The 24,261-nt window shown below is 37.6% G+C and overlaps 6 protein-coding genes across 8 annotated transcripts; 4 read left to right on the forward strand and 2 right to left on the reverse strand.

Annotated features, from left to right (window-relative positions):
- Positions 1 to 964: 964 nt before the first annotated feature.
- On the reverse strand, positions 965 to 3,047 carry LOC17888321 (nuclear transcription factor Y subunit A-4). Of its 3 annotated transcripts, none has more exons than XM_006294960.2 (6): positions 2,896 to 3,047; positions 2,465 to 2,533; positions 2,263 to 2,378; positions 1,793 to 1,876; positions 1,545 to 1,709; positions 965 to 1,469 (listed from the first exon to the last, which is right to left on the reverse strand). In XM_006294960.2, the coding sequence occupies exons 2-6, from the start codon at positions 2,490 to 2,492 to the stop codon at positions 1,263 to 1,265; spliced, it is 600 nt and encodes a 199-aa protein (XP_006295022.1). In that variant the 5' UTR covers positions 2,493 to 2,533; positions 2,896 to 3,047; the 3' UTR covers positions 965 to 1,262. The 3 variants fall into 3 exon arrangements, with proteins under 3 accessions (XP_006295022.1, XP_006295021.1, XP_023639853.1); XM_006294959.2 differs by lacking the exon at positions 2,896 to 3,047 and adding an exon at positions 2,826 to 2,888; XM_023784085.1 differs by lacking the exon at positions 2,896 to 3,047 and adding an exon at positions 2,770 to 2,787.
- A 1,798-nt stretch (positions 3,048 to 4,845) lies between these two features.
- LOC17888205 (WPP domain-associated protein) lies at positions 4,846 to 8,451 on the forward strand. The gene is made up of 5 exons (XM_006293623.2): positions 4,846 to 5,053; positions 5,289 to 7,532; positions 7,641 to 7,767; positions 7,933 to 8,034; positions 8,121 to 8,451. The coding sequence occupies exons 2-5, from the start codon at positions 5,338 to 5,340 to the stop codon at positions 8,184 to 8,186; spliced, it is 2,490 nt and encodes an 829-aa protein (XP_006293685.1). The 5' UTR covers positions 4,846 to 5,053; positions 5,289 to 5,337; the 3' UTR covers positions 8,187 to 8,451.
- Positions 8,452 to 8,787: 336 nt separating this feature from the next.
- On the forward strand, positions 8,788 to 10,339 carry LOC17890100 (probable protein phosphatase 2C 28). Its single transcript, XM_006295859.2, has 7 exons — positions 8,788 to 8,805; positions 8,891 to 8,935; positions 9,037 to 9,084; positions 9,172 to 9,492; positions 9,585 to 9,861; positions 9,950 to 10,104; positions 10,190 to 10,339. Exons 1-7 carry the CDS (start codon positions 8,788 to 8,790, stop codon positions 10,337 to 10,339), a joined length of 1,014 nt encoding a protein of 337 aa, XP_006295921.2.
- Positions 10,340 to 10,371: 32 nt separating this feature from the next.
- Positions 10,372 to 14,356, reverse strand: LOC17888222 (RNA polymerase I-specific transcription initiation factor RRN3). The gene is made up of 16 exons (XM_023784397.1): positions 14,228 to 14,356; positions 13,740 to 13,927; positions 13,525 to 13,617; positions 13,366 to 13,437; positions 13,194 to 13,265; positions 12,875 to 13,111; positions 12,672 to 12,782; positions 12,480 to 12,584; positions 12,211 to 12,336; positions 12,041 to 12,109; positions 11,825 to 11,928; positions 11,628 to 11,711; positions 11,431 to 11,518; positions 11,134 to 11,247; positions 10,856 to 11,040; positions 10,372 to 10,742 (listed from the first exon to the last, which is right to left on the reverse strand). The coding sequence occupies exons 2-16, from the start codon at positions 13,863 to 13,865 to the stop codon at positions 10,487 to 10,489; spliced, it is 1,842 nt and encodes a 613-aa protein (XP_023640165.1). The 5' UTR covers positions 13,866 to 13,927; positions 14,228 to 14,356; the 3' UTR covers positions 10,372 to 10,486.
- A 1,518-nt stretch (positions 14,357 to 15,874) lies between these two features.
- LOC17888258 (dihydroceramide fatty acyl 2-hydroxylase FAH1) lies at positions 15,875 to 18,499 on the forward strand. The gene is made up of 7 exons (XM_006294849.2): positions 15,875 to 16,173; positions 17,013 to 17,083; positions 17,236 to 17,328; positions 17,442 to 17,638; positions 17,762 to 17,867; positions 17,949 to 18,095; positions 18,207 to 18,499. Exons 2-7 carry the CDS (start codon positions 17,033 to 17,035, stop codon positions 18,324 to 18,326), a joined length of 714 nt encoding a protein of 237 aa, XP_006294911.1. The 5' UTR covers positions 15,875 to 16,173; positions 17,013 to 17,032; the 3' UTR covers positions 18,327 to 18,499.
- A 319-nt stretch (positions 18,500 to 18,818) lies between these two features.
- Positions 18,819 to 24,116, forward strand: LOC17888058. Its single transcript, XM_006293508.2, has 8 exons — positions 18,819 to 19,101; positions 19,211 to 19,325; positions 19,471 to 20,612; positions 21,029 to 22,314; positions 22,429 to 22,553; positions 22,659 to 23,386; positions 23,472 to 23,584; positions 23,673 to 24,116. The coding sequence occupies exons 1-8, from the start codon at positions 19,045 to 19,047 to the stop codon at positions 23,980 to 23,982; spliced, it is 3,876 nt and encodes a 1,291-aa protein (XP_006293570.1). The 5' UTR covers positions 18,819 to 19,044; the 3' UTR covers positions 23,983 to 24,116.
- Positions 24,117 to 24,261: the final 145 nt, after the last annotated feature.

The following is a 24,261-nucleotide window of genomic DNA, read 5'->3' on the forward strand; positions in this document are numbered from 1 at the left end:
TATGATTTGAGTTATACGTACATCTTCACACACCCCACGCATATCATGAACTATACATTTTTTTCTATTTTCCAAAAATATTTTGTTATACATTTTTCTAATCATTTTACATAATTCTTTCAACCTTTCACATTAGTGTCATATCTTGATATTTTGCTCGGAAGAAAACGTCTCATGTGCCTTTGACATGATTAATGAGAAAATTTGGTTTTCTGTGTACATGTTTCAAGTTATGAGAACGTCATATTGTATATTTGTATGGTATACAAGTCAGTCAAATTAGTTCCTTCATATAGAGGCTACCTAGAGAAGGAAACACATGCATGTGTCAGTCATCATTTATAAATTATACATACTTTGGTTTCTTGTTTAAGAGGTACTATGTTTCAAAAAGTATTGGGAAAATTCACATCAACTTCTAAACTCCAAAGAGGAGAGAAGCTAAAGCGCAATAAGCCAACAACCAAAAACCTTCAGCCAGAAGCTGTCTGAAAATCAAAGCAATGCTTTTATGGAACCTTGTTAAATTAATAGAAAAGGCGCAAGAGAACAAAACATGACTTCAGATATATAAATTGTCTGGGATTGAAATGATTATGCTTAGTGCATTAAAAAGTGCAAACTAATTATAAGTATTTTATTCCAAATTTTATCCGAACATATCTAACCAATACTATAATCTTAAAAACCTAGAATCCAAACTAAGTTATGGAATACTATCAGTATTAGTCTAAAACGAATGTACGTCTGTGAGTAAAAGTTATGTATGTCATGGTCGTACATTGCAATGTGTTAATTAATTAGAGAAACTTTGAAAGTGAGCATAGTAGTGAAACAGTGATAGACCACAATTTTATTTATGAGTTTGGGAAAATACTTTGCTCATCTCATAAATCACAATGTCACATGCCAAAAATGTAGAATGAATTTCACATGCCCAATAAAAAAAAGAACATATACACAATAACACAATTTTGACTGTAAATTTGATCATCAAAATCATAGCTAACAAAGCTAAGAACATTAGTTTACTTTCCAAAACATGAGTTCATTCATATGCAAAGAATATATTTTTTTGGTACAACAATACTTTCAATCACACTTCATTTCTTTGCTCAGTTTTATTTCTAATCACTAAACCAAAAGTAACCCTAACAATGACCTATACACAGAGATGTCCAAAACACTAAATATGATGATCCTCTGAGACAAATATCCACCCAAAACAGAGACTAAACTTGGTTGTCCAGTAAGAACCTTGCTCAAGATCTACCATTAGGAGCAGAAGCAGCCATGGCTAATTTCTCAGACCGGAGGCTGGAACTTGCTTCTGAAGTGTTCTCATCAGAGGTTTCCTCCTCCTCCTCCTCTTTATGGTCTCCATTTTTCTTCTTTGCATTGAGAAACCGCCCACCACATCCTCTAGGCCGTCTTATAGCATGTAAATGACGGGATTCATGCATGTACGGCTGAAAACAAGAAATTAAAACATGTCAGAAAGGAGTAAACTAAACAAATTACAGTTCAACATGCCGGGAGTTCACCTTCTTTGACTTGATGGCTCTTTCTCGTGCCTCAAGTTTTGCGCGGGATTGCCTGCGCCTGAGTATACCATGGTATTGCTTTGCGTTAACAAAAACTGGTTCCTCGACTGCATCACATTGCAATGGAACTCCTGGTTGCTGCATTCCCATTAACTGCAATTGGACCTGCAAAAAAACCTTTTTAAATTTAACAAAAGCAACTTTCAATATGAAGAACCGGGACATGGAGACTGAGTAATAATACATACCCCAGGATAGGGATGTGGAAGATAGGCTTGCTGTGCAAAGACACTTCTGTAGTAAGGATCTGGATACGGGTAGAGCCCATGTGCCTTCAACACCAGCACACACACAAAAATGAATAACCATAGCATCTCAATTCTCAACTAGAAGATAATGAAAAGCGTAGCATTCATTGAATCATTACTATCTCAAGTCTGGTTTTCAAAGTTAACATTCCAACTAAGTCTAAAATTTACAGAAATGTGATAATCACGGGAAGAAAAAAGTGAAAACCTTCATGCTTGAAGTGGCTCAAGCAAAAATCGAGATTTTGTCATTGTAAGTTTCAAAAACCAATGCTTGTCACATCGAAAAGAGAGATGCTCAATATAAACACTTGGACTACAAAGGTATGGAGAATCATGAAGCTAGCTAAACCAAACTTCTGAAAACCAAAATCAAAAATCAAGATTATTCTCCAAATTTTTGAAATTACCATGGGCTCTGAGTAGACAGAGTTTGTATCAACAGATTCCGAACTTCGTCCTGAAGGAGCCGGTGGTCGGCTTTGGGAATCTGAACGTTCTTGCTTCCCAGTACTATCATTCTTATCTGGCCAACCAAGAATCAGTTAGGAAGGTAAACACTAAAAGAGAGCAAAAGAAGATAGAAATGGTCAGAGAAAGAGAGACAAAAACCAGAGAGCTCATGGACTGAGGAAGTCATGATTCATGAGACTATCCTTAGCAACAAGTCTGAGGAACAAACTGAAACAACACAAAGCACAAAACTTTTGAAATCAGAATTCAATAACAAAAAACAACCTCAAAATCATAAGACAAGATTGCCGTCATTTGCAGGGAATGTCAAGCACAATTAAATCGCAACCCTACAATCTAAACCAAACCCAGAAGAGGAAAAAACCAATCTTTAGCCTCTCTGATATCATATCAAATCAAAACATACACAGCAAAAGCATTTTTACAGGAAACACGATACATACAGTACAAAAGCTAGAAATTTCAAAACTCTGGTGGGAAACAGAACAAAAGAATTTACCTGAATTTTTGTTATATAAAGAAAAAAAATATATATGTTAAGCTGATTGAATCAAATCTGTGGATCTTACCTTGAGAAAATCGTTAAAAGGTCTCAACTTTTTTGTTCTAAACCAAGGAAGAAGACGAAATGACGAACAGAGGCCTAAACGGCTAAACCCAAAGGAACCTTGCGTGTCGTTTTCATGTCAGAGCCTCTACACTTCACACCGTCCTTCTTGGAACACTCACAAACATCGTGACGTTTTTGCGTTTGAATAGTCTCAGAGCTCCAGAAACTTCACTCACCCACGCTCACTGGCTGCTGGAAAGGTCAACAACTCAAAGGTGTGAATGTAAGAAAACGACGCGATGTGCAATAGGAAAAGAGGAGGCAATACAAGGAGGACAAGTGGCGAGACAGCGATCGAGATTGTAGGTAAAGACGGGCAGATCTGAAAAGCTGCCCCGAATATGTTCTCATCTGTTCGACTCCACTAGTTTTGCCTGGCCCGGCTCCTGCCCGTCTGCCCCTTCACTTATGAGTCATCAAAGAAGCGTCGGTATCGAAAACCGAAGATTCCGATTCGTTTTTTTTGGTTTTGTTTGAAATTGAGAGACATTAACAATAAACCGGGTGTGAGTATAAGATCGGTTTGACTTCGGTACAGAGACTCAAATCAAGTTTTCGCTGATTCATACAAACACGTATCGAGTAATAACTAATAAGCAAACAAGTGCTCGGCAGGAACCAAAACATATTCCGCGAGTTTTCAGGATTCTTGTTCATTGTTGTTTGTTCGGAAACTTTATACTGTATAACATAACTCGGTAATGTTCTTTTTGTTTGCTTGTGTATATCATCAGCCTCTATCAATCAGGATTGTTCAACTCAGAATGTTGGTGTGTCGACAAAGGCATTTTCTTTTTAACGTTATTATTTATTTATTTTAAAGGAATATAAAACTTAGATTTTATAATTTATACTATAAAAACAAACAAACAAAAAAAAAAGGAAAAAAGAAAGAGGTAGAGAGATGAGACAAAATACGTAAAACTGGATAAGAAATAAAGATAAGAAGGATGAGGGAACTGTGAAGTAAACAGATCGTTGTTGACTCAAGAACAGAGAACTGTTTGTCCTATGTAGGCTTCTTGAACACATGTTCGTTCTCCAATGCTTCTTTAGTTTAGAAACATGTGGGAATGAAACACTTCATGTTATAGCTTACAATATAAATCTTAAAATGTTCAAGATCAACCATTTTGTCAAACAAAAATCTTAGATATCTTACCAAAAATATGGATCCGGATTTGAAATACTAAATTATCATCCGAAATCCAAAATTAATGAATCATATAGTCTATAAACAATAGTATCCATTTTTTTTCAAAGAAGGACACCTTGACTGAAAGAAGAATAAAAGCTATACAAAAATGAATAGACCAAAAAAGGTTTAGAGTTCAAAAAGAGAGAGAGAGAGAGAGAGAGCTTATAAATATAAACCGCTGGATTGGTTCAACTTGGATCTTTGATTAGTAAAATAATTTATATGATATAATTATTGGATTAGTTGGATTGGACTACAATGATTATGAATTAGGTAGAACCTTAATCATTCATTATGAGATGGACTGATCTCATGACTTTACCAAAATTCTTTCAGTTTGTCTAGTTTTGAGTTTTACAAACACATTAACTTTTTTTATAATGAATAAATATGTGCTTAAATTTCATAAAACTTATACATTAATGGATTGATTCCAAGTTGAACAAACAACTCAGAAAAACATACACAATCCATGATAAAAATTGAATTTGACCCAATTGAAATGGCTTTTAATATATATGATTGTATCTATCAGTATATGTGAGAGAACATCTTGCATGAAATTAAAATTAAGACTAGTCAACAAAAATGTTAAGCAGAAACACAAAGATGTTATGTTTGACCCAAAGAAAAAACCACAGATACATACACAGTAGTGTAATGAATACAAAAGACAAAAAAAAGAGGGGTGTTTTGGTAAAGTGGAGTAAAGGGAGCTGGCGTTAGCTCTTTGTTCTCGAGAATCTCGGAGTCTCCCGCTCCGTTCTCAGGTGTAAGTTAAGTAAGTAAGCGCCTCTTTCTCTTTTATTCCCTTTTATTTTCTATGCGTTTTCTCCGGAAACCCTAAAACTCTGCTACAAGAACCGTTGAAATCGAAGGACTTTTCTTAAGCTCTATCTGGGTACAAATTCAGCTACTTGTAAGTTTGCTTCTCCCCTTTCTTTGGTTATGCTCCGTTTGGGTTTTGTAAAGTTTTTGTCTTTCTTTAGGATTTGTAATCTCAATTAATTTGCTGGGTTCCTCCTGTTTCTTATTGAATTGTTCTTGATTAAGAAACCAGCAAGATTTTGTTCATTCCTGATTTAGTGTATTGTAAAGTTTTGTTTTTTTATATGGGAATTTGTTACTAAAGGAAACTGTTAATCCTCTCTTAGGGCTGGCTATTGTGAGAAAGAGTGGTGTGGGGATAAATTAATAACCTTTATGGAGGAAGAGGTTGTGATGGCTGAGAATGGTAGTTTGGAGTTTCATGATGACAGTTTATCATCATCACTAGTTGAGATTGACGGTCTTCTTAAAGAGAATGAGAATCCGGATGTTGATTTTCTTGAGGATCTTGATTCTTACTGGGAGGATATTAATGATCGTTTGACTATCTCACGAGCCGTCAGCGACTCCATTATTAGGGGAATGGTTACCGCTATTGAGTCTGAGGCTGCTGAGAAGTTAGCTCTGAAAGACCTCGAGTTGTCTAGAATTAAGGAGAGATTGCTTCTGTACCATGTGGGTTCTGAAGATAATGAGTCCCCTTTGATGCATGATAAAGCGTGTTTGGACAATTCTGATGAGCTTGCTCAGGGATCTTTGAGCAGTCTTAAAACTGAAGCCAGAAAACAGTTGATGATGCTCGTTCAAGAACTCACCAATTTGAGAGAGTTTATTCACATCAATGGATCAGGCGCCACCGTGGATAAGAAATTGGGTTTAGACAGTAGTACGCATGACACCAGGTCCAAAACTGTTGATAAAATGCTTGATTCCTTGAAGAGCATTCTAGAGACTGTGGTGAAGCGGAGGAATGATATGGAACTCCCTTCCTCATGGCAGCAGGAGCATGATTGTAGAAAAGAAATTGAAACTGCAGTGGTGACTAGTTTCGTTCGGAGTCTCAAGGATGAGTATGAACAGAAACTGTTGGACCAAAAAGCTGAATTTGGTGGTAACAGAAGTGTTATACTTGGAAATATCAAAGAGATTACGGGTTTGCGTCAGGAACTAGAGGCGATTCGTAAAACATTTTTGGATCATGAAAATGGGGACATCGATGCAGGGGAGGAAGGGGACCGGAAAAGAGTGGAGCAATTGCACCGCAAGATGTCGGGAAGCCTTAATTCAGTTTCTTCAGTTTGGGAAAATGGTAAACATGAAGAGAGTTCTGTTGGCTTAATACCCGAGCATAGTGAGACTTTAAAACATATGTCACATGATGAGTTGATCAGTCACTTTAAGACCGAGATGAATAAAATGAAGAGAGACCATGATTATAAAATACAAGATATGACAGAGCAATGTTTTACCTTTAAGCGCAAGTATTTGAATTTAAAGGAAAGGGGTCCTTTTTCTTTTGTTGGGAAGGATAAGGAGCTAGAGGCGCTGAAAAAGAAGATCCCATTTGTCATCTCTAAATTGGATAAGATTTTGATGGAAGATGAAAAGCTGGTGTCTGAAGGCAAGAATGATGCTGATTTTAAGTGCCGACTTGATTCTCTTCTTCTGGAAAATCGTCAACTGAAAGATTCACTTTCAGACGCTGCTGAAAAGATGTCACAGCTTTCCCAGGTTGAGGCTGATCATCAAGAGTTGATACAAAAGCTCGAATCAGATGTTGTGGATTCTCGTGTTGAAACTTTTATCTGCGAAGATGTTTATGGGTGTTATGTGACAGAGTTATTGAGCCAGATTAAATATGCAAAACAGGAGACTGATTTAGAGCATAGTATGTTGAGAAAAGCATATGAGTTGATACTTGAAGATCTTGCGAGTAAAGAAGCCCGTGAAAGCAACGACGAATTTGAAGACTCTTGTGTCGAGTCCGTCATGATGGAAGAGTGTTGTTCAGTCATATACAAAGAAGCCTTGAAGGAAGCTCATAAGAAAATCGTAGAGTTGAACATGTATGTAACAGAAAAAGAAGCAACTCTGAGATCGGAGATGGCTGGCAAAGAAAAACTGATAGAGGAGATTCATAGGCTGGAGTGTCTTGTCAAGGAGAAGGATAATTTTGTCCAAACAGCTGAGAATAACTTGGCTACAGAGATAAATAAATTTGAGTTAGTTTCTCAACAGATTAACTCTCTGCAATCTCAGATAGAACAGCAGCAAACAGAAATTCAGGATAAAAACAAAGCACTGAGAGTTGTCGAGTTAGAGAAAGTAGAAGTTTATGAGACGAAGATATCCAATTTGAGAGAAGAGTTAGAATTAGCAAGAGAGAGTTTGAAGGAAATCAAATATGAGAAAAGCAAAACCGAGGAGAAGTTATCAGCTACAAAAGCTGAGAAAGAGACACTAGAGAAGCAACTTTTGTCTTTGGACTTGGTAGTTCCTCGCAAATTGATAAAAGGGTTCGACATTTTAGAGGGTTTGATTGCTGAAAAGACGCAAAAAACTAATTTTAGGTACCATTTACCTCTATTTGCTTTCTTTACCTTTAGACAACAAGCACTTTATCCCTTGGTTCAACAGCATGCAGATACTAATCTTATGAGAACTTTTTTGGGACATAGGTTAAAAAATATGCAGAGTCAACTGAGTGATCTGTCACATCAAATCAATGAAGTCCAGGGGAAAGCATCGTCGTACAAGCAGCGGCTGGAGAAGAAGTGTTGTGACCTCCAGAAGGCTGAGGCTGAGGTATGATTGCACTATCACACGATCCATTAAATGAATTTTTATCCTCTGCAAAACTGTTACACTACGTGCAGTAGAGTGTCTGCAAATTGTGTTCAGACCGTATTTAGTAGTAGGAGAGAATGTTATTGGATTTAAAAATTATGTGTGTATGGTTGTTGATCACAGGTTGATCTTCTAGGAGATGAGGTTGAAACTCTTTTGGATCTTCTTGAGAAAATATATATCGCTCTTGATCATTACTCTCCAATTCTAAAGCATTACCCTGGCGTAAGCACTCTATCTCACACACATATTTTATCCTTTTCCATTTAAGCTTTATGTTTGATGATCAGACTATACTTGTGACTGTGCAGATCATTGAGATCTTGAAGCTCGTCCGAAGAGAACTTAGCGGAGAATCAAAGAGACCATTGAATTGAGAAGTTGGATCTCTTCCACACTAGTTTATTTCTGTTCCTTTTGTACAGATCTCTCAGGCGTATTTGATGTTGTTGATGTTTAGTTTTGTTCACTAGCTAGGGTTTGATAATGTAGTAATGTACTGTCATCACTTGAACAAATGTGATGTTAGATCAATGGATCTTTTTTAATCTTAGAATACAGTAGGATTACATACGTGAGAAATAACATCTTATGATCGAAACATATTGAACTTACAAGAAATGAAATCTGAGTAATTAAACTTGTGGCCGTTTCTGTTTTGTAAAAGAAGATGAGCTTTTAGGCTTGTAGCCCTGATTATTTTGGTCTTGATGGTTTATGTTTTCATGCAACAAACGTAAGGTTTATAAACCAAATTACTCTCCCAAAGTCTCCTAGACTTGGGTTGCGGCCGCAGACATCTGTTGGCATATTGAAGGCGTGATTTGTGGAGCTGACGTGTCGATGTCAGCATCATAGCACCGCTCCAACAAGCTTGCGATACTAACTATTTAAAGCTTCAACATATTATGATTCTTCTTCTTCTTAGCTCTTCGTTTAAGACAGCACAAAGAAAAAAACTCATATCCAGGCAATATAATGAAGAAGACCATGGAGGTTATGTATTTTGTCTCTTGACTTTTCGTGTCTTTCAAGTTTATTGGCGTTAGTTCGTAATTTAGTTCTTGATACATACTTGCAGAACTCAACTCACAGTCCCGAGGAAATACTTGTGCATGCAGTAAAGGTAGTCAATGATTGATTTGCACCATGAAATATTAGCTAGTGAAGTTCTTTTACGTAATAACTTATGGTATTAGTTGTAAAACTCTCCATTTTACCGGCCAGAAGTGCAAATCAGCTACTAAAGATCTCAAGGATGCTGTGAAACTCAAGGTACCACGTCTTGTCATCATTTTTGATTTGTCAATCTATGATCTTTGACTTGGTGAAAGGTTTTTTTACTTGTATATATAGAACCAGGAAAAAAAAGATCACTTAGGTGTAGAAGAAGAAACACCTCACGATGATGTTGTCGTTATTGATGCTGAAGATGATGATCACGATGTTGATGAAAATGATGACGATGATGAGGGAAATGGAAGGTATTGTAGACGTGAGTTTGATCATGGATACCATCTTGTGAAAGGCCAAATGGGTCATAGCATGGAAGACTACATCGTAGCTGATACCAAAACCGTTAAAGGCCACAATCTTGGGTTATACGCTATATTTGATGGCCACTCAGGCCCTGATGTTGCTGATTATTTGCAGAACCATCTATTTGATAACATCTTGAGTCAGGTTTTAAAAACAGATACTCACTTATTTCCAACATTTCTCACAGAATTTATAGACTCTGATATTGTGGTTGTGGTTGTTGTTGTTCTTTGAAGCCGGATTTTTGGAGAAACCCGAAGAAGGCAATCAAGAGAGCGTATAAGTCTACGGACGACTACATTCTCCATAATGTGGTAGGTCCACGAGGTGGCTCCACGGCTGTGACGGCTATAGTGATTGATGGGAAGAAACTTGTGGTTGCAAACGTTGGAGATTCAAGAGCAATCTTGTGTCGTGAAAGTGATGTAGTGAAACAAATTACGGTTGATCACGAACCTGATAAGGAGAGAGACCTCGTCGAGAGCAGAGGCGGCTTCGTCAACCAAAAGCCAGGTCCCTTCTTTTTGTATCCTAGTTGAAACGAAAAGATTCAAACAGTGATTAAGTACCAATGATCAACTATGTTCTTTATAATGATTAGGCAATGTTCCCAGAGTGGATGGCCAACTAGCAATGACGCGTGCGTTTGGAGACGGAAGACTTAAAGAGCATATAAGCGTGAGACCAAATGTAGAGATTGTTGAGATACATGATGACACGAAGTTCTTGATCTTGGCTAGTGATGGACTTTGGAAGGTTTTAATCTCACAAGAATAAGAATATGTGTGTAGTGATTTTGACCCAAATATTGGACTAAATCTTGATTGGTTTTCTCCATCAGGTGATGTCGAATGAAGAGGTTTGGGATCAAATCAAAAAGAGATGGAATGCAGAGGAAGTTGCCAAAAGGCTAATTGATGAAGCATTGGCTAGAGGAAGTATAGATGATATCTCTTGTGTTGTTGTTTCTTTCCTTCAGTTCATCAATTAGATAATTTAAGTATCTTCTTATCTTTCTTTAAGTGAACCCATCACAACATCAGTAGTTATTGAAAGAAAAAAGACATTGTTTCACACAATAATAAGTTATGAGGCGATCACTGTTACATATTGCTACAAAATTGTAGTATATTGAAAATCACAAGGATTCAGGACTTGTGGAGGGTCTGATTCTGGAAGGCATTCTTAAAAGCCTGTCTTTTTCCATCTGATTCTTGAAAGAGTGCTTAGGGGTTATGGACATCTTGTTCATGGCATAATCAATGTCACCCTCCTCCCCTTCGTCACTGTCCTCGTCTCCATTCACGATTACCTCAGCATCATACTCATCTTCTTCATCTTCGTCATACGTCGCCTTCACCATTGACCAGTAGATGAAATTCGGGGAGATAAAGCTACAACATCACCCAAGAAGATGCAGATACAGAGTTCAGGTCAAGAACATTAACCTTCATTTAAGATTCTTGCAACAGACTATCAGTGCAATAGTTTTTGGATAGTGACAAACCTGTTTGAGGATTTGAGCAAGCAAGGGTCAAAAGGGAAGAATGTATCAAGCCTATTAACCCCGCCAAAAGCACTGGAAAGCTCTGATTCAAGTCGGTTATCGAAAATGAACGAGTCAGAGACGATGAACAGACCACCTGCTTTAGCTTGTTTAAGGAACTCCGCAACTACCGATGGAAGGCATACCTAGTCCCAAAACAGAATTCACTTATCATGCATTTGATACACTGGATCACTGTCACATAACAGTTAAGCTTATGTGACGAATAAATAACTCACCCTTAATGGGTCTAGTTTGTGCATTAAAATTGACTCCAATGGTGTAAGCTGGGACCATAAGCGAGGAACATCCAGGATAGACTTCATACGGAAACAGAGCACATACATGATTGCCTGTGGTCACACAACAGATTCAAACGCCAGTTTAAACAACTGTAACCATAATTTGAATGAAACTCGAAACTTTATAGGACAGATCAGAAAATAAATCAAAACATATATTTTCGAGAATGAATTAGCAACATGATAATTGTAGAATTTTGTGACAGGAGGAGCTTGGGCTTGAAAGCTATATACCTGGCATCCCGAGAAGAAAATCGGATGTACTTCAGGCCTAATATCATCATTGCAAGTTCTGCAGTAACCCACACACTCGTCTATCAACCTAAATTTTAGACACAAACAAAATTAATGTTACAAGTTACAACAAACTGAAGCTTCAATCTGATCAAATGATTATGTTTGAGGTAACATTTTGAAGAAATCCCTTCCACCTTTTCAACATGTTAGCCACAAAGGAAACAGGTAGAAACTTTCCGCGAGCCAAGAAGCTAGCAAGATAATCCACGGCACTCATTCTGTTGATGGGGAGAAACAAAAAGCACAACCAAGTTGTGTGATTAGAACAATAAGAAAACATATAATGAAGCGAATGAGAAAATTTCGACCATGAAAATGAAGTGATACTTGCCTAGTAGCTGGAGACTTGTTGAAGAGAAAAATGTCCACCAGCTTACTTGCAAATTTCACACCACAATTTTCAGGATCCAGTGAGCAGGCATAGAACATCAGAAACTGCAGATGATATTGAAAGTGAGTCTAAACAGAGACATCTCATGTCGACCTTGCTAGAGTCTAGAAGAATGATGTCCAGAAATATGCAAAATAAGATAATTATGTGGCCTACCTGGGAGAATTTTGATTTGTATGTGTCCAGAATGAAGTTTTCAAATGACTTGAAGAGATTTTCAAACACCTACGCCAAAATCATTACAAAAAATCAGAACCGCTAAGAAGATTTGTGAGTCCACTGAGGAAAGTATAGATATTTATATGAGGTTCTATTTGGTGCCATACCTGATCCAACCGACCATCATTTTGACAGGATTCAAGATGCTCAAAAGCTATGACCATCAATTTGTCCAACAACTCAGAGGCAATACTTCCACCTGATTTATACTGATTTAGAGGTCTCGCAGGAAGCTGCAATAGATAATCAAGTCCAAACTCGTTCAAACGAATGTTCCTACTAACAATTCCAGCAAAACGAACGTTCCTACTAACTTGTTCAAACTTTTAAAAACCAAAAGAAAACACAAAATAGTCAAATCAAACATTAAGTCTACCTCATCTCCTTCATTGATGGTGCCTTCAACTGCATCTTCAAGTTCCATATCAAACATTCCTCTACTAGAGTCATCTTGTGGAATATCATCCCATCCAATCTCTAACTACAGGGATACACAAGCATATCATTCAGTCACCAATACCACATTACTTACTGACCTCAACTGTGTAAACATATTCTGTCTACTTACATCCAAATCTCGCAGTCTCTCCACCACCACATCAAGAATCATGCTGCCACCAACTCGTCCAATTGAGCTATTCTCCAACTTTAATAAGTTCTCCACATACACCACTATCAACTGCAAGACAGGTAAGAAAATTTCTTTTGAGTTTATCACCAATATGAGTTTGCGACTGCATTGTCCAAAATTTACCAAAAAGAAAGACTCACATGGTCCTTTTTGTATATTTTGGGCATGTTCTGGGAGAGCATTGGCATTAATCTTGAGGGAGTAAGAGGAACCAAAATAGAGATTTTCAGAAGCGCTGCATGCACCCGAGAAAGAACTTCTATCTTCTTGTTTAGTACACGAGGGTTCGAAAGATTTCTTATTACCCAATGAGGTGGAAGGAAATTGCAAATGAGCATATTAAGACAAGAGTCCAGATACTTTCCACTAGAGATAGCCTGTGATGAAAAAAAGGCAAAACATAAATTGTCTCCCCCCTCATTTAAATTAATAACAATAGGCAGAAGGTAAGTTGTTTACCAGTGATATGACTAGGTTCACCAATGCATCCATGACATTAGGTCTGTAGTCCCACAATTTCATTCCAAAAAGCTAGACATGACAATAGGGATGAAATCCAGGGTAAGAGGTGGGAGGATCCATCTTAAACTAGTAAAACTGAAAGCAAATGTTAGCTCGAACTGAAACTTACCGCAGAAAGAAGCTTAGAATGGTGAGCGATATCTATGCAAGATACAGAGCCTGATAGAGCCTTCAAGACTGTCTACAAGTTGATTGAAAAATGAAAACACTTTAGCAAACAGAAAAAAAGACAAAGAGATTTGATTGACATACAAAGAATAGACCACACCTCAAGCTGTGCCACTGCATCAGGATCAGCATGAAATTCTTTCATGTCCCTGTTCATAATTTCAACAATCTGATGGTAAAGGTCTGAGTCCCCCTGGCATTAGCAAAGGAAATAATAAACTAATATCAAGAAGCATAACACAATATAGCATCAACATATATATATATGCAAAACACATAAGCAGAGGAAAGAAGCAAGGCTTGTACAACACTCACAGTTTTGACAGACGTAAGGGCCTTTCTCAAGGTCTGCACCAGACCCATGTCAGATAAATCAACGTTACCCACATAGTCCTCTGTATATAGGCTCGAGGAATCATTTAGAAGCTCCACTGCCCCCATCCTCTGCGAACTTTGTGTAAACAGTGCTGCTACTTCAAGTTGGCCAAAAGTGCGGAACTTTCCTGATGGAAAAGAGAAGTATTCATAAATCTCTAACCTTACAAACAAGGTACCATAAAACACTCAATTAAGCTTACTAGAATCCAAACTAAAACTTATCTAGCAGAGGCGAGAAAAGGGAAAAGTCGAGCTACCACAATCGATATAACCCAAAAGACTACAGAAAGGTTTCAACCCTTAATAAAAATCTCCACTGATTACAAGCTTTTACAAGAGAAAACTAGCATAAATACACAAAATGAAACGGTGAGGGAACACAAACAAAGATGAGTAATGAAATTAGCTTTTTCGGTTCACCGTACCTCCGCCCCAGCTCAGGCCTCACTCCGCGAAACCCTTTATAAAGTCTCCGGAGATAATTTTCTTCTTGAAGATGAAGAATAGAGAGAAGCAGCAGACTCTGTTGAAAGACGGCGAGAATCGAAAAATAATAGGAGACGTTAGGGTTTTTTCTTTTTTCCTTTTTTTCTTTTTTTTTTTGAGACGTAAGGGTTCTCTCACAATTTTTGTCCTCATGCCAGTTTATTATTTAAATGTTAAAATTATGAAAATACATCAACTTATGTTTTCTATATTTTGTGTCCAAAAGACTAAAAATGTAAACTATTAAGAAAAATATCTCTAGAGATTTTTGTAAAATGTAAACTATTAAGAAAAATTAGCTAAAATCGAAATTATTATCTTATTCACGTAAGTGGACTAGGCTTTTTTTTTCTTTTTAATTAGCCTCCTTCGAATAACCATTAATTTATAATGATCTGAAACCAAACCAGATATATAAACCAAATACATCTTCTGTTGTTTACACAACACTCTTTCACAAATTAGTTTTATACAATTTACACCTAAAACAATAGACAAAGAACAATCCAAACTAACAAATACCAAAAGAGAACAATATTCTTTTGGTTCACACTCAATTAAAGATCTTAAAAGTCTCAAATATCAAGCTCAGCATCTTCGTCCTCTTCTTCATACTCATCCGCCTCATCAGCTGTAGCATCTTGGTATTGCTGGTACTTAGCCACGAGGTCGTTCATGTTGCTCTCTGCTTCAGTAAATTACATCTCGTCCATTCCTTTTCCTGTGCACCAATGCAAGAAAGCTTTTCTCCTCAACATCTATGTGAACTGCTCGCTAACATGATAGTAAGACCAACTTAGATTTATTCACTTAAAGCTGACCACATATCGGTACAGTGGCCGATTCAACATCATGACCCATAAGCGTCTGCATCCAAATTTTTAAAAGCATCATCAGTTTTAAATTTTTTGTTTTACTCAATTTTGGGTAAAATTCATAAGTATGGACCGTATGGTTATTGTCTAGCAGCTAATCTTCGAAGTTTAATCACTTACTCGACAAAGATATCTTTATGCTCTCATGATTGAATCATACTACTAAACTTTCTCATGGGTCAATGGAAAATGATTAAACTCGTCATTAGTTTCAAACTTGTTAACTTCAATCTATTAATTATTATATACTAGAATTTTGAAATATAATTTGCTGACTAAAGCATGTATCTTCCACTGCAATGTTTGAATCATTTCCAAAACTTTTTACATAAGTCGATTTGAATTTGAAATTCCACAAATAATAATCAAGAAAACTGTTGTGCTATACTGTGATTCAATCATAACTTTATTGATCTCTATGGAAAATGTTGAACTTTTAATCAACAATATATTTTGACATTGTTCTTCTTCTTTTAAGTGTAGACTATTGAAACAAGTTTTTGCTAACTAAAGCATTAAGCAGGTATGAGTAATTTCATTAAAAAAATTTATATGAGTGAATTTTGAATTTGAATATTTTTCTGAAAAAATAGAAAAAAAAAAACCAAAACTGTTCGTAGTGTTGTGTGATTATAACAGGAACGTGCAAATACTGGGATCCTAATAAGAAGTGTGACAAGTGACAAGACGAGCTAGCACACAGCTAATGTATGAACAGAGCCAAAAGATCAACACCCTGTCACAGCCGTCGTTGGTGTTTTGATTTTTGAATATTTGACGATTCGTTGGCCTCCGAGATCTAAGGCCCTCTCTCTTAATCAACGGTCCAGATTCGATCCATCTCCTCTAGAAGATATATACACCGACCTCGTCTCCTCTATCAAAATACACGCACACCAACGTCGCCAAACCTCAAAAACAAAGGCGAATCTAAAACAATCTCGGCGATTCTCTTCGTCTGTCTTCTGACCGACGCCTCCTCTCCTTCCTCACAGATCCTCTGCACTCAGGTTCCGTATTTGTATCCTCCTCAGATTTCATTTTGCTGGACCATTGAGATTCCCATGGAATTGGTTGTTGTTTCAATTTGGTGTTAGTGTTTAGATCGGAATGTTTTGCTGTTGATACTAGAACAACAACTAATCATGGAGTCACACAAACTTGATTACGCATTGTCGAAGGTCGATTTGGCTGAGATGAAATGCTCAATTTCTCTCAAACGTAGGCCTCATTGTTTCTTACTTACTACAAGAATAGCGAATGGTTTCAATGATTGAGCCATACTTCCCATTTTTTTATTTCTTCTAATGGTCATAGGCTATAGGAAAATCTTTTAGATTTGGTGTCTCAGCTCAACTAGGAACTGTGTGTGTTTTTTTTTGTTTCCTTGATGATTACTTGTGTGATTGCGTACTCTGGATAGTTTACTTTGCATATATGTGATGTTTATGTGTGTTTGGTGGTGGGTCCTTGGAGGATAATGAGTGAGAAGCACATGATTAATATTTTGTCTTTCATATCTAATACTTGCTTTTATGCTAGCGATGCATTTCCTTGGACCAATGAAATGACTAACATCATTGGATTAGTCGTCTGGGTGTAATATATAAGAACAATAAAGTTAACTGTCGTGTCAAACGATAGACCCTGTCGTTTTCTTACCCAGTTAAGAAATGTTGCTTACGATTCAGGCCTCTGATTTGACTATAGAAAATTCCCATAGTGAAGAGAATCTGTACGTTTTCAATATAGTTAACCTGTTGAAGTTGACGTTAGGTGTTTTATTATGTCACACTATGTGTTTCTAATCAAAATAGCTCTGGATCATCTGTTTCGTTTATGTTTTCAGATCAGTAAAAAGTCTGCAAAATGGTTGCTCAGGGATTCACTGTGGATCTTACCAAGCCCCTTGTATTTCAGGTAAAATACTGTTTTCCGGAGATTTGAAATAGTTTATGCCAACATTGCTTTGAGACCATAATCACCCAAGATTGCCTTTGTTTCTTTCTTAGAGCTAATTAAAGTAAAGTCTGTCTTCAACCCCTCTTGACATTGCTTTGGATGTTTTACAGGTTGGTCATCTTGGAGAAGAGTATGAGGAATGGGTTCATCAACCTATCGCGACCAAGGAAGGCCCTCGGTTTTTTCAGAGTGACTTTTGGGAGGTAATATCAGTTTCATGTTTCCTCGTTCTCTATTTTGCATATTCACTTTTCAATAACAGGCAATTTCTATAAGCCTCTGATCTCCGTTCTCTGACATATCTGCAATCGAACAGTTCTTGACCCTTACAGTTTGGTGGGCGGTTCCTGTCATTTGGTTGCCAGTTGTAGTCTGGTGCATCTCAATGTCAGTAAGCATGGGCTGTTCACTTCCACAAATCGTCTCAGTTGTTGTCATGGGAATATTTATCTGGACGTTTATAGAATACTTTCTTCACCGGTTCGTTTTTCACATCAAAACAAAGAGTTACTGGTTCGTCACACTCTCTCTCTCTCTCTATGTTACATTTCACATAGATAGTACCTCTTCAAACAGACGGAATTCCTAGAAACTTGACTTCTGTCAGATGCTAATGATTTTGTGGAACCATTTCAGGGGAAACACACTACACTATCTTATTCATGGATGCCATCACAAGCACCCAATGGACCACCTTCGACTCGTCTTTCCTCCTACTGCAACAGCGATTTTATGTATTCCGGTAATCATCTACAACAATAACCCAACATTATACCTGTTTTCACTGCCAGACCTTAAACCATCTTCTTTTCATGTGTCCTAGTTCTGGAACATTGCAAAGGCTATCTCAACTCCTTCAACAGCACCTGCATTGTTTGGTGGAGGCATGCTCGGTTACGTACTGTATGATGTCACTCATTATTACCTTCACCATGCCCAACCAACTAGACCAGTGACCAAAAATCTCAAGGTAAAACAATGCCAAGTTTTAAAACCCGGGACTTTCTTTTCATTTGTATCCAGATCACTGAATCATTGGACTCATTTGTTGTGGGTTTTTTTTATAAAAATGATTCTGCAGAAATACCATTTGAATCATCACTTCAGGATTCAGGACAAAGGATTTGGTATAACTTCGTCGTTATGGGACATAGTGTTTGGGACACTTCCGACTACAAAAGCCCCTAGAAAACAGCAATAGGACTAAGAGGCAAAACGAAAAGGATATTTTCAATACATTTGATGTTTTAAGTTATTAATCATCCTTGATGAGTTTTGAGATGTTTATCTGAGGTTTCATTTGGGTCACTGTCTTTGTAAATTAATGTTTCACATCCTAATATAATAGTTTTGATGTGTTGCTCACTTGCTCAACGAAAGCAATTGATCATACGAATACGTCCCTGCTTTTTGGCCATGTGGTCTTACATCTCAAATTTTTTTTTAAAAAAAAATAATATTAGCAAAATCAATTGGGAATGCAGTATTTTGGTACCGCTAGCTCTTAACTTCTTATTGTCTGTGAAAAAATTCATCCAAAATCCAAATCATAAAAAGTCTACAAGCAATAGTGTGTGTATGGCAAGGAAGGGAGTAACAAAAAGAAAAAATCAATAATAAATAAAGCATATATTGGGCCGGGCCTGGTTAACGAAATAAAATCAACACTCCCCTCACCGCCCCGCCCCGGAGATCCAATTTCTCGCGGTCTCATCTGACTCCTCGCTTCCTCCTTCTCGAACTCTCCACTGTTCCTTCCTTTCTCCTTCTGCTCACAGAAAATTAGGGTTTAGGGTTTTTGATTTTCGTTTTACTTTTCTATAAGGTTCTTCACCCCCACCCCACCTCTGGTTCATGGCGTTGAATTTTCCATTTATGTGAGATTTTGTTTCACAATCTGAGGAGGAGATCTCCCGGCAATGGAGGCGGTTGATGCTCCACCTGAACTGGCTTCTGAAAACCCTTGCTGCCTCGCGGTATGTATCTCTCCCCAGTATTCGATTTTCAACAGTTCTTACGATGTTTTGTATTTTAACTTAAATTAATCTCCTTTTCTTTTTTTTTGTTCCCTGGACTGTATCTCAGTGGCAAGGGAAGTACATAGGGATGAAAAAGAGGCGGGATGCTTTTAAACATGCGTCAGCTCTTCTCCAGAAGGCCATATCAGATACTAATGCTGAGAAATATAATCTCGAGAAAAGTAAGTTGATCAGGTTTTTATTATTCTTTTTTTGTTGTTGAAATTATCTATTGATAGCTATTTAGATGCCTTGAATTTGGACTTTGAAATGGTGTAAGTGGGATTTTTAACTGATCAGTGCTTTTTTGCTATCTAAATTCTACAGAACTTGGGGAGATGGCGGCTGACAGAGACACTAAGGACAATGATTCAACGGTGAAAGCGTCTCTGGAGAAAGAAATATCTGGTCTGAAGTCTGAGATATTGTCTTTGCAAAAAAAACTGGAGCAGAACCTTAAAGAAACAAAGCTTCTTCAGGATCTAGCTTCGAATCGAGAAAAGGAGATCAATGAACTAAAGGATCTCCTAAAGAAAGAAACTTTAAGGGCGGATAATTCTGAAGAAGAGCGGGAACAAGTTTTTAAGGAATTGAACAAGGCAAAAGCTCTGATAGTAAAAGATGAGGAGACCAAGCCACATGTTCCTGAAGTAACAAAAGAAATCAGTCTGGTTAAAAACCTTCTTGCAAGCGAGAGGCAGAAGACAGAGTCAGAGAGGAAGAAAGCAGAATCAGAGAAAAAGAAAGCTGATCAGTATCATTCCGAGTTAGAGATGTTAAGAACTTCAGCTCATAAGACTAATTCTGATTTACTTACTTTGACCTCAAATCTGGAGACTGTAAAAAAGCAGCTTGAGTTTGAAAAACAAAAGACACTGAAAGAGAAAAAACGTGCAGATATGGAGAGTGCAAAATCTAGGGAGCAGGTGAAGCTTGCCGAAGGTTTGTCCAAAAAAATTGAAACTGTTAGAGCAAGAAATGAAGAGCTCAAGAAAGAGTTGGAATCGCAGAATGCTAGTAGCAAAGTAAAAGTTGCTGAAAACTCGGCTAAATTGGAAGAGAAGATAAGGCTCCTTGAGATGAATAAGAAATCAGCCTTAGACTGGAAATCTCGTACTGATGATCTGACTCAGCAGTTACAAGAAGCACGGCTTGTGACTGAAGGTTTGAAGAAACAGGTGCATGAGCTTTCTCTTTCACAGGAATCCATCAAGACTCACTCTATTTCTCCTCAGAAAGTCAGAGATCTAGAAAAGACTGAAATGGAGCTTTTGAAGAAAAATCTGAAGTTTGAGAAAAAGTGTGCAAAACACTCCAAAGAAGTGGCGGAATTTGAAAAATTTCGAAGGGAATTTCAGGCTGAAGAGCTAGGTCAGTTAAAACTGGAGTTTGGTAGCCTTACAAATCGCATGAATCTACTGGATGAGTATTTTTCAAGAGACGTTGAAGGTACATCAGGCCTTAAAAAGGTTTGTTTCTTCCATTAATATCTTATGCCATGCTTCTTCTCATCCTAATTTGAATTTTGGCTTGATGAATGTAGATATTTTTTGAAACTTGATAGTTTCTTTTTAACCTGTTTTCAGACATTCGATTGCATGATGGATCTTTGTTGTGGACTTGGTCGATAAAAATAATCATTCTTCTTGAGAAAATATCCTAGGCTTACATGTGTGGCTCAAATATTCTCAGCTGAAATACTCAGTTGAAGTTATCTTCGACATAGAATCTGACCGTAGACGGCTATAAATTTGATCTGTTCTAATCTTAGAATCAGTGCCCTATATCTTAACAGGGATTATTTGCAACATTATATCATCTAACACTTTACTGTATCATTGTAATTCTTTATTAGTCTGCTTATGTTCATCTTATTGCTATGCAGGCTACGGAGTGCAGGAAACTGGTGAAGCTACAATCACAGAAGAACTGTAATGGTGAAAAGCATTCTGACAGAAGATGCAATTTGGTAGCCAGCTCTGATTCTCAGGAGCAGACTTGCAAGTTGTCTGCCTACTTAATTTCTAAATCTGGACGGGGCGTGAGTGAGTCTGTCTCAGGTACTATTTCTCAATTAGAGTCTCCTACTGGAGGCTCTAGAAAATTACAGAGTTCTGGAGTAATTTCCAGCACAACATCTTTTTCTGATGGGCAGTTACTGGCCTCACAGGGAAATGAGCAGTTCTCTGTTACTACTTCAGCAGAAAGAGCAAAAGATAAACAGTATATCCAACCAACAAAATCAAGTACGTTCCAGAAACTCTCTGATACCACTAAAAAGGGAAATCTCTGTGTGGTGGCTGAAAACTATCGTCAAAGTCTTCAGAGAGATAGTCATGGGGTAGTTGATGAGAACTCTCGGAAAAGGAAAAGAATTTTAGAGGCAGTTGTGTCTCGTAAGCATCTGTCATCTGATGATAAAAAGAAACATTTGCAGATTGGAGGGAAGATGGGCACCTTGCAGTCTATAGTTGTTGACACTGGGTATAGGCCTTTACAGAAAGAAGATACCTTGGTCCCTGATAGGCAAGCTGGCTCCTCCGCAGATGGCATTACAGTTTCCAAGAAAAGAAGGGTTTCTGGTAAGAAGAAGACAATTATACAGAATTCTCTGGAGTTTAATCAGTCAGGCAAGACTCAAGGTAATATAGCTGGGGAAACTATGTCCCTCTCTACTGCTAAAGCACATGGCGCGACAACATTTTTGGACGTTGTTGCTACAGATTATATGAAGTTGCTAGAGTTGGATAACTTGGAAGAAGAAAATTATTACCAGATGGCCAGAGAATCGCTTCTGTCCCCTGATCTTCCTCAGGTAGATTTTTTGGGTGGTGAAATCGTGAATGAGATTGATATATCTGCTAGGTCTTTTGATTTGGCTGCCAGTAATAACATGGGTTTACCTGAGACAATAATTTCTAGTGAAACTCCCAGTCTCAATAATCCAAATGATTTACTGACAGTCAAAATGCCACCCATGTCGACAACTTTGCATGGTCATATACTTCAACACTTTGTTGTGTTTTCAAATATTGAAGACCGGAACAGTATCATCAAAATATTTCATGCTGCAAACAATTGTGTTCACCGATTCCCAAAAGTTTCAAGCGCACAGTGGGCAGTGCCAGCAATTCTATCCTCTTTGAAAGTGGAAGAAAACCTTTTGGCCCGGTATGTTGTTCTGCTCTTTGATACTTTTTCAAGGCATTATGGTTATATAATTTGTTTTCCAATTTCATCAGTAAAGTAGTGTCAGGCGCTAATGTTGCTTCTTCTTTTTTTCAGGGAAAGGGTCTGTGTGTTACTCTCCTTACTGCTCCATAACTTCTTTTCCTCATTCGAAATGGCGAATACTTTGAATGTTGATTATTTCTCCTGCATGGATTCTTTCTCAAAGTATATATATGATGGTATGCCCCAAAACTGTTTCCCTTTTTAATTCATCTCAAACTATATGTTTCGATCTGCTTTCGGTTTGATGTTCTAATTTGAAACTTCGAATTTTCTTGTGGTAGTTATGGCTGATATTGAAGCTGGAGTTATGCTGTCAGAATTTTCGGAAGAACTCCTTGCTCTCCTTAGGGACCTCCTTTCCGAGGAGAGGGTACTATTTTCTGTTAAATCATCGGAAACATCTGATTCTGATCTAAGCATTCCTGTCAACTTGAATGGAGAAAATATAGCTCTCGTCCGCAAAATCTCTCCAATTGATCATTTGGTGGCTGGAAGTGCTATTTTGGCTGCAATATGTACTGCACTAGATCGTACTGGATATATTTTTGAAGCATCCTTTGAACTCTTGCACAAGCGCTGCCATGAGAACTCCTCAATGCTACTGACCATTCTTCATGTTTTTGCTTACATTGCCGGAGATAAAATGGTGTCCTCTACTGAGCATAACCTATCAATTGAAGTGTTGAAGTCCATTGTCATGTGTCTAGAGAACAGACAATTTGGTACTCTGGAGGCAAATGCTAAGTTGCACCCAGGCAAGAACAAGTGTCCATTCTCAGACATGTCTTCCTCGCTGGAGGCTATGGCATCTAAGCTCATGGAAATTATTCACGAGTTTACTCAGGCTACTACTTTGCATCAAAGCTTGACCGATTCATTGGGTTCTATTCATCTAGAGAAGACCAAATTTAGCCCGGCAGACAAAGATTTCCAGTGCGTATTGACCAGGGATCAAAGTATTAATCTCTGTGACATCCTGGCATTGGTGGAGCTTATTGCTTGTTACACGGTATGTAATTATAAAAAAATTAAGAGCATACTGTTTTGCTAATTTGTAGTCTGTTGAACCAACTTGATTTTATATCTTAATGCAGGCATGGGAGTGGACTAGTGCGAATATTATTGCTCCACTGCTTAAGATGCTGGGCATGCCATTGCCGATGAACCTCTCTGTTGCAATCGTCTCTCTTCTCGGGCAACTTAGCAGGTAATATTATTAGTTTATCTCTTTTATCAGGAGGACTACTCTGATGTATTAATATCCAAAATCTCATCGGTTGCTTTATATTTGCCAGTATTGGAGTGGATGCTGGTGGCTATGAAAATGAAGGGATCTCAAACTTGAGAGTGAAACTGTCAGCATTTTTACAGTGCGAGACGACACTAAAGGCCGGTTTTGCAGTCCAGATAGCAACTGTGAGCTCCATCCTGAAGACACTTCAGCTGGATTTTCCAACTGCCTTTCTAGGCAAAACCACCGCCCTTCCGGGTTCTGACAACCAAAGCATATCTGGTTCTGTCAATCTGGTTACCAAGTGGTTCTCTTTGTTGAGCGATGAACAACGAGGTTTTGCATCCGAGTTTTTTCAAAACCTCTGTTGTTAGATGATTTCTCAGTTTTCAAAAAGTCGTCAAAAGCAGTAAATTTTTGGATATGTCTCTTACTGTTGGCTTCATCGACTGATTCCTTTTGTTTCTAGGATGCAGATATTAATGAAGATTGCATTGCGTTGCCAATTTTTCTGTTTTTCTGTATATTACAAATCGGTGCTCTGTTCTTCTGGTGACAGAGCCACTTGTGTACAAAATGCGGCACTCTAATTCAGAATCGGAAGAAAATATTTACTATATTTAGTTCAAAAATAAATTTATCTTTTATAACAA

The sequence above is a fragment of the Capsella rubella genome, unplaced genomic scaffold (genome assembly GCF_000375325.1).
Source record: "Capsella rubella cultivar Monte Gargano unplaced genomic scaffold, Caprub1_0 scaffold_4, whole genome shotgun sequence".
NCBI lineage: Eukaryota > Viridiplantae > Streptophyta > Magnoliopsida > Brassicales > Brassicaceae > Capsella > Capsella rubella.